Source organism: Vidua chalybeata, chromosome 6 (assembly GCF_026979565.1).
Source record: "Vidua chalybeata isolate OUT-0048 chromosome 6, bVidCha1 merged haplotype, whole genome shotgun sequence".
In the NCBI taxonomy this organism is placed as follows: domain Eukaryota; kingdom Metazoa; phylum Chordata; class Aves; order Passeriformes; family Viduidae; genus Vidua; species Vidua chalybeata.
The window spans coordinates 14149838-14158657 of record NC_071535.1 but is presented as its reverse complement, the minus strand read 5'-3'; the positions used below and the strand labels follow the sequence as shown (position 1 = coordinate 14158657).

General features: G+C 36.9%; 1 protein-coding gene across 1 annotated transcript; it reads left to right on the top strand.

Annotated features, from left to right (window-relative positions):
- The first annotated feature begins 2343 nt into the window (after window positions 1–2343).
- BDKRB1 (bradykinin receptor B1) lies at window positions 2344–6978 on the top strand. The gene is made up of 2 exons (XM_053945965.1): window positions 2344–2445; window positions 5007–6978. Exon 2 carries the CDS (start codon window positions 5061–5063, stop codon window positions 6144–6146), a length of 1086 nt encoding a protein of 361 aa, XP_053801940.1. The 5' UTR covers window positions 2344–2445; window positions 5007–5060; the 3' UTR covers window positions 6147–6978.
- The last annotated feature ends 1842 nt before the right edge of the window (window positions 6979–8820 follow it).

Below are 8820 nucleotides of genomic sequence, written 5' to 3'. Positions count from 1 at the left end.
TTAGAACATACTTATCCAAAAAGATATTTTGTCCCAATCATTAAAGGCTCCAGCCATCTTAAAAGGAAGATTTTTAATGGCTGAACTGTTGGACCAAGAGCCAGAACTCTGGACACCTTTGGGATTTTTGGCATTTGTCTAGCTTATAATGTGTGTGATAATTAAACAAAGATTCTTACCTCTAAGTTCAATATGTTTGTTTAATCATTCTGATCAGGGAGGCTCAGTTAGCATTTGTAAATTCTTACACAGCTCTAAAAAGATTTACTTTCTGCAGGAAAGTCTGCCTAGATGGTGTGTCTGAAGATCATTCTATCTTAAAACATAAACCAACATGCTGTGAGTATCCTGAGCTGAAGGTGCCTATAGACAGATATGCTTTTTACAGTAAAAAAAAAATTAACTATTTACTCTTATTGATATTTTTAAACTAACCCTTCAAATTCCTTCAATTCATGGTCCATTACATCTGTGCATACTGAAATATTACTGGATCTTTATATACTTTCTATAGGTTGAAATGAGGAATTAAGTTGTAAAGACACAATAAATTAAATCCCCTTTATATAAAGTTACACCTTCTTCTCTAGACTTGTTCTGAGATCTTTAAATGCTGGAGCTACTGCAGTGCTTATTCACTTTTTCTACTAAATACATAGACTTCCAATTTTGAATCTCTCTCCATTACTGAAAAATCTTCCAAATATAGCAATGAAAAACAACAGAAAATAAGAAACGATATTTGCAAAGAGGACTTGGATTTGCAAAACCAGTATTTTGATCTCATTTTGATGTGAAGTTTTATAAGACTTGTTATTTATCATATAAATTTTAGACACAGCTGCAGTTTTTTATTCAGTTTGTGAGTAAATGTGGAACTTGGCAGATCCTAGAGATTCATGTCCAAGCAAAGACAAATTCCAAACTTCTTGTTATTGCTCAAATGTTCTTCATTATGGAAAAAATAACTTAAACACGGAAATGCAGTAGTGTAAGCAAAGTGGAGACTTTGGAAAGTCTGTGACGAAGATCTCCTGTCATATTGCACTTACCTTTATGAGTCAGTGTGAGATGGATTGTTTCAAGATTTTCCTTCTGTAATTTGTTAGGATTCCTTACATAATGTGTAATTCACAAATTACATGTTGTGTTTCAAGTCTGCCAAAATTAAAATTTTGCAAGATATTAAAAAAAAAAACAACAAACCAACATTAAATCTTGAGCCATTTAGAGTTTTCTCCATTGTGATGGCGTTAACTGGAACATTTTTTGTTTATCAATTTTAGCACTGTTCACATAACTATCTTACTATTCTTTAATTAATAAAAATTTGGAATAAAAGTATTTTTCATGATAGGGAAGTTCATAATAAGGTATCACCATTCAGCCTCCCCTGCCTTTTCATTTTAATTTACTTATCAAACAAAAATGGACACAATTGAATAAAAATCAAGATATACGGTGCATGTGCTGGTTAAGCAGCTAATGAGAAGAATATGTTCCTATAAGTAAATAGCAATCCAGTCCCTTGATAATTTCTCATTGTGTTTTTTTTTTTCTAATTGAAAACCTACATTGTTTACATGGCTATGTTTAAGATAGATTTGCATGTAAAGTCCGAGATGCAAGATATTATCTTTTTTAAATATTGCTCTAATCAATGGACAATCAGAATGAAAAAGGTAATAATTTATAAACCACCACTCTCAGGCTACTTGGTCCCAGAAAGTAATCAGAAAAAGAAGAAGCTTATTTGGGTACAAGCCTAAGAAAATACAGCAGTCATCATGAATATTACTGAGCAGTAATATTCACAGAGATTCATGCCTTGAATACCTCTAGTGGGGTGCAAAAATCAGTGCTTTTCAAAAAGAGTAAAGGGAAGTTTAGCAAGGTTCATGTTTCAGCAGCCATTTCCACCTACCTGTGCTGCTTTACCCCCAGCTCCTTGGCATGGCTCCCCTCATGTCTAGCAGGGAATGGAGCTCCCTACACAACAAAAACCTAATTCTAATTTCTCCCTGTGCATTGGTACAGAGAAGGCATTTCAGAGCTGTTAATTAAGTTCTTATTTTTACAGACATTCACACAATGGAATTTTTAATTGGCAAGGACAATTTGAGAGCTTTAATTAGTGGTCAAAGCATGACAATAGTCACAACACATGGCTTGTATTATTTCACAATGAGAATGAAATATTTCACATGTCTTGAATATTACTTCAGCTGACGTTTGGGAAAGTTAAAAAAAATCCTGGGGCTTTCTTCCAAAATGTAACATCATACACATGGTGTACAGCCAGTAAAACACTCAGGACAGCCCTCAGTCACTCAGTTGTGCCTCAGGATGCATCTTGGAATTCTCTCAGTAACCTCTGTACTGCTGTTGATCAACCGTTTCCGAATTTGAAACATTGCCTGGATTGCCAGGAAGGACGAAGAGTAGGTATGCCTCTCTTTTTGAATTTATTATCTTTATTAAAATAATTTCTATATTTTATATTAAAAAATAATCTTTTCTGCTCTCAGTTCTGATCTGTGCAGTCTAGTAAGACTTTCCCTTTCTTTTTCACCACAAAAGTAATTCTGATGCTCAGTATTAGTTTATGTGTAAAGCCATGATCCATTTTACCTAATTGCTCTAACTGGCTAATGAGTATTAATAGTAAAAAGGGTGATAGATGGAAATTAATCAAAAATCAGTTCAAAGTAAAAAAATATGTCATTATTTGTATAAAAGATGACTGGAATGTGTTAAGGACAGAAATTGAAAACGATTCATGTGGCTAATTTTCCATTAGCACTAACTACTTCAAAATGCTTACAGGAATTACAGAAAATAAAGTGCATTTTCTGTCAAGAGAACATTTGGAACTCTAAATTTATAAAAGGCTTGTGGCTTGTGGTAGTGCTCAGACACTGATTAGTAGACTGTGGAGAAATTTTTGCAACGAAACACTCTACAGAATCCTCAGGTACTATTGCTAGCTCAACAAGAATTTGGATTTAGCTGTGAATAAAATCCAAGTTGCGATGAAAAATAAAACTTCCAGGTGTTTTTAGCTGAGCCGATCATGAATGAATTTGTGGCTCCCGCTGAGAGATCATGTCTGAAGTGTGCAGAGTGGCTGGCATAAGCTGATAGCAAGAAGTCATCAGGAAAAGGGCAAGCAAGGACAATAAGCATTTCTTTTTATTCTATATTTAGTAAAATAAATAATTCTGTTTAGGTTTAACTGCTATTTTTCTTCTACATTATTTTTGAAATATAAAGTTACAGATTTTCTGCCATTGCTCTCTCATGCCTTAGCCAGCCTCCTGCTACAACAGCACTAGATTTCTGCTGTCTCACAAAGAGCCTCTCTGATGCTAATCAGCCATTTTATAGCTGTATGTGTTTTATCTGTAATTTTAGATCTTCTCAAGTTATCCTCGTTTGCGTGAGAGGTCTGTGAGCTGGGTAACATTCAGACTGTTGTGAGGGAAATCCAGGGAGCTGTGCTAACTTGAGTTGTAGCTTAGTTCCGTGTCAAGGCTGCCAGCTTGAGTGCATTTACGAACTCAGACACAACTTTGCTGCTCACCTAATTCTGCAGCAATGAAAAATGTTCTGTGCCTTAGTACCAGATAGCCTGATGTGGAATATTAATACTAAACTTATTCCTAGAAGCATCCCAAAATAAGTACTGCAAGGTGCTCATATACAGAAATCACTGAGGCTGTACATATATGTAAAAGAGATGAATGATGGTCCTAAATTCTCTCTTCAGAAAATCCATCATTAGGTGTCTCCTGGGTGTAAAATACAGAAGCTGAAAGGGCAGAGTTAAATAGCTACAGCAGAAAGTCAACATTTAGAATGACTGATTGCAAAATATTCATTTTTTTCAAATACATTCTTTTCTGCAATTGACATGCTCCATTTGCATATGAAGTACTGAAATGTCAGAGGGCAGAACAGGCTCAATAATAACTTGCCTACCATAAAGTTCTGAGACTGAATGCCTGTGAAAACCAGGATCCAGGCACTATCATCAAGCATGGCAGCACCAGAAGAATGAAGCAGGAGGCAGCTCTGACAGTGGATCTCTGACAGAAAGTCCAGTGGATTTTCATGGGAGGATAAGGTTTTACCCGTGTTCTTGCTCCTGCACAATCTCACATGGAGCTACCAGAAAGAAATAAAGGTATTGCCAATGATATGATGAACTAAACACTTTGGAGCCTGGGACAGCCAAACTCAAATGAAATTTTTGAACTGGGAAAAAGTGCTGTAAATTTAGAGCTGCAGAGGCCTTTCCTCCAGGCACGATTTTTAGCGTAATATTTTGGAGAAGTCTGTGTTTTATTATTCCAACCGCTGACATTTGAAGGCAATAAGCTGTCTAATCTAACAGCAATTTTGAACCCAAAGTTCAGGGTGGGAGGAACTGAGAAGGAACAAAATTTATGTAAAGTTCAGGCAGCAAGTGGCACATACAGAGAGTGAGCAGCTTTCCCAATTCAGGGAAACAGGCATGATCCTGCTTCAGCAGGAAAACAGAATATAAAAATATATTAATGTATATATAATATAGTACATAATAGAGTAACATAATAATGTACATAGCATGGTAAATAAGAGTAAGAGAAAAGGCAGAGAAGGATACAAAGCTGGCTTTGTGTTGCCAGCATGACTCCCACTACTCTCAGGGAGATGGAATTCTCCCATATCTGTATCTGTCATCAATCTGGAGGAGATGTACAGAACTATTTACACTAATTTGTCACTTTCCTTCCTCTGTGCCACTTTAAACAATGGAAGCAAGGAGAGGAAACTTCATGGGATGTAGAGGAAGTTCTATCCTTGCTAATACTGAGAATATTTCCCACTCCTGCACTTATCAAGTATGTATTGATCTAGCCCATAATAATCAGTAGGGACTAATAAAGAATTTGAAGCAGTTAAATGTTTGTTACACCACTCATGAGAGGCAACTTTTGCTCTTTTATGCTTCTTTTTTGCAGTTATTTTCTCTCATTTCGAAGACGCCTCCTGTACACTTCCGAATTTTTTACAAAATGACTGAAACTCCTCTACTGAATATTCCTTCCTCAAACCAAAGTGAAAATCAGAACAACTCAACTGTTTGCCCAGACTTGGATGACTGGTGGGACATCGTGTACTATATAGGACCCAAGTACATTAACACTGTCTGTGTTATTGGTATGCTTGGAAATGTGTTTGTTCTCTTAATTTATTCACTGCACAAGGGCCCCCTGAAGATAGCTGAAATCTACCTTATGAACCTTGCTGTTGCTGACCTCATCTTCCTGACATGCCTCCCTTTCTGGGCAGAGAACATCAGTAATGAGTTTAACTGGCCATTTGGCAGTTTCCTGTGCCGCAGCATCAGCGCCTCCATCACCTTGAACATGTACACCAGCATCTACTTGCTCGTGGCCGTCAGCATGGATCGCTATTTGACTTTTGTCCATACCTTGAACCACAGAGAGATATGGAGCAAAACTATCACCAAAGGGATCTGCTTGCTCATCTGGTTCTTTTGCATCCTTCTCAGCATCCCAGCTTTCATGTTCCGGACTGTGAAAGACTTTCCCCAGTGGAATATTTCAGCGTGCACTTTGGACTTCCCCAGCCCATCGTGGGAAATAGCTGAAAGCCTGGTAGGCAATGTGGTGGGGTTTCTGTTGCCATCCACAGCAATCATCTTCCTCAATTTCTCCACCATTAGGTCCCTACAAAAAACAGCAAAAGAACGAAGAGCACTCAGAGCAAAGGGTTGCAAGAGGCACAAAGGCACAAAGGCAACCAGGCTGATCTTCACTGTGGTACTGATGTTTCTTTTCTGCTGGACTCCTCACCATTTTTTTGTATTCCTTGATACATTATACCATACAGAAGTGATCAAAGGCTGCTTCTGGGGAGAACTGATCAACTTTGGGGAGCAGTTTTCTTATATGCTGGCTATCACCAACAGCTGCATTAACCCTGTGATTTATGTCTTTGTTGGGAAATACTTCAGGCAAAAGGCTTTAGAAGTTTTTTCACAGTTTATTCCCTGTGGATTTCCTTCGAGATGGGTATCTTTCAAAGAAATGTCTTCAAATTTCAACATGTTTCCAGTCAAGAGTAGTTTAACATAATGGTTCTCAGTTCCTCTTTATTTTGATATTATAACTTATTTTATGACACTGCAAATGGCATTAAAAATTAATATGAAACACTCTGATCTGGCCTTCACAGACCAAGCTAATTATCAATTAAAGCAAATCACTTGATTGATTGCTTATTTTTTCCTCAGGCTTGCTTTTCTAGTTCTGTGTTATCCATCCAAATGCATAACATGTGATACCAGAATTTTTTACCAAATGATGTAACCTGTGTTACCTATTAACAGTGGCTTAAAATAATTTTTTTTATACAAAATACCAGAAATCTGGTTTCTTTGCAGAAAGCCATAAGCCAGCTGAATATTTTGCTGCATTGTATCTGTGATGACAGCTACCATACCACCTATAACACTATTCATAAAATTACAACAGGTATTACAGAGCAAATATGAGCTTAATCTTAAGCTGATAAGTGCATTTAAGCAGGTATGGGATAACTTTGGTTATTTTGAACCATATTTTCACTGATTTGCATTTTGACAGTAAGATATAGAGAATTTTAATTGGTTTTGTGCACTTTAATTATGTGCAGTGCATAACTATTGTACGAGAGGATGTAACACAAAGAAAGTGTACATAAATTGTAAGAAGAGCAAGGTAACGCAGTAGCCTCCTCAAAACATGACTTTTGCTGATCCAGGAAAGTATTACAAAATTGCTCATAAAGTACTGTAAAGATCCTTTTTATTTTTTTATATGTGAATATATCTATGATGGCCATTCATACTGTATTATTTTGAGGCAAATCTTTAGATACATATTTATATGTTTATGAATCAAAATTAATAAACTATGTAACACCTTATTTTGCTTCATAGTCTTCTTCTTTCTTATATTTATTTTTATATTTTGTCTCTTTCCCCCTATTCCTTTGGGGAAAAGCAAATATATAGTGCTATGATTAAAAATCCTTGTTACTACCAGAACACAAACTCTCATAATAAAAAAAACCCTTCTTTTCCATCACAGCATCAATGGCAGAGTAGATGTAAAGCAACTGAGATCTGTTTCCATAACTCTCAAATTATGTGTATGTCCAGACATGGAAGAAGATAGTGCAGCCTGTTCAGCCAGAGGATGCAGAAGGGAGCATCCAGACCCATCATTTGTATAACAACTTATTTAACTCCTCACTGTAAAGCCTGTTCAGTTCAGCCTTTACAGTTACTCACTGTAACAGCACTGCATTTTCTGCAGTTCTTTTCCATTGTTTCCATTTTGAATACGTAATTAATCTCTTATTTGATTATAGAAATCTGTCTATTGAACTCCATTGCAATAAGATTAGTGTTAATTTTTAATGGCTCTTTCAAACTTTTTGAATCTGAACAGTGGAAGCCTTTTGAAAACGTAAAAGTCTATCTTCCTGCAACGATGGTTTAAGGATTAAGGGTGGATTAAGTGATCAGGGAGGAAGAATCTGTCATAGGTTTACTACTTCCACTGTTTCTGTGACAGATGTTTTTAAAATAAATAGCAGGCTTAAACACCAGTAATAACAACAGCATGTGAAGTCCCCTGAGTCATCTGAAATCAAATTCCTAATTCCCATCTATTGTAAACTGTTGAACACTGCATCTATTTAATACATCCCCAGCTAAATCTTTAATTCAAAAAACCTCCAAGCAGAGATATTTTCTGGGAAAGGGAAAGGGAAAGGGAAAGGGAAAGGGAAAGGGAAAGGGAAAGGGAAAGGGAAAGGGAAAGGGAAAGGGAAAGGGAAAGGGAAAGGGAAAGGGAAAGGGAAAGGGAAAGGGAAAGGGAAAGGGAAAGGGAAAGGGAAAGGGAAAGGGAAAGGGAAAGGGAAAGGGAAAGGAAAGGGAAAGGGAAAGGGAAAGGGAAAGGGAAAGGGAAAGGGAAAGGGAAAGGGAAAGGGAAAGGAAAGGAAAGGAAAGGAAAGGAAAGGAAAGGAAAGGAAAGGAAAGGAAAGGAAAGGAAAGGAAAGGAAAGGAAAGGAAAGGAAAGGAAAGGAAAGGAAAGGAAAGGAAAGGAAAGGAAAGGAAAAGAAAGGAAAAGAAAGGAAAAGAAAGGAAAGGAAAAGAAAGGAAAAGAAAGGAAAAGAAAGGAAAAGAAAGGAAAAGAAAGGAAAAGCTGAAATAATGAAAAAGGTGCAGAAAAAGAAGTTCCATATTCTCACTAGAGATGAGGACCTTTAAAGGGCAAAATATCTTGTCTCATCTGACTAATACTTGTCCATGTTATTCATTGTACAAATAAAGGGAAAAAAACACTTCTTGAGTGTGCTGGCATATTTGGGCTATGACATAATAGATTGAAAATTAATATAAAATCTGAATTTAATGGAAAACCTCCTGTTTCCATCCATGAGAAAGTGACAAGGGCTTTCATGAAAGCACTGCTTCTTTTACATATGCTCAACTGTCAGGAAAATCATCTGTAGTTTAAATACTGCTTTAAACCACTTAATAGAGTCTTGCAAATCAATGGATTTACTCTCCAGCATGAAAGTCTGTAAATGTATGCATTTCTGACTGTGTGTTAGGGTCTGGTGCTCGTTAGTGGCCACTTTCTGCTGTGGTGCTGCACTGCACTCACCTCACTGAACTGTGCCCAACCACGGCGGTGCTCCTGGGCTGGCTGGTGGCCAGGGTATTGCTGCTGTTTCTGTGCTGCTGTACTGGACAGG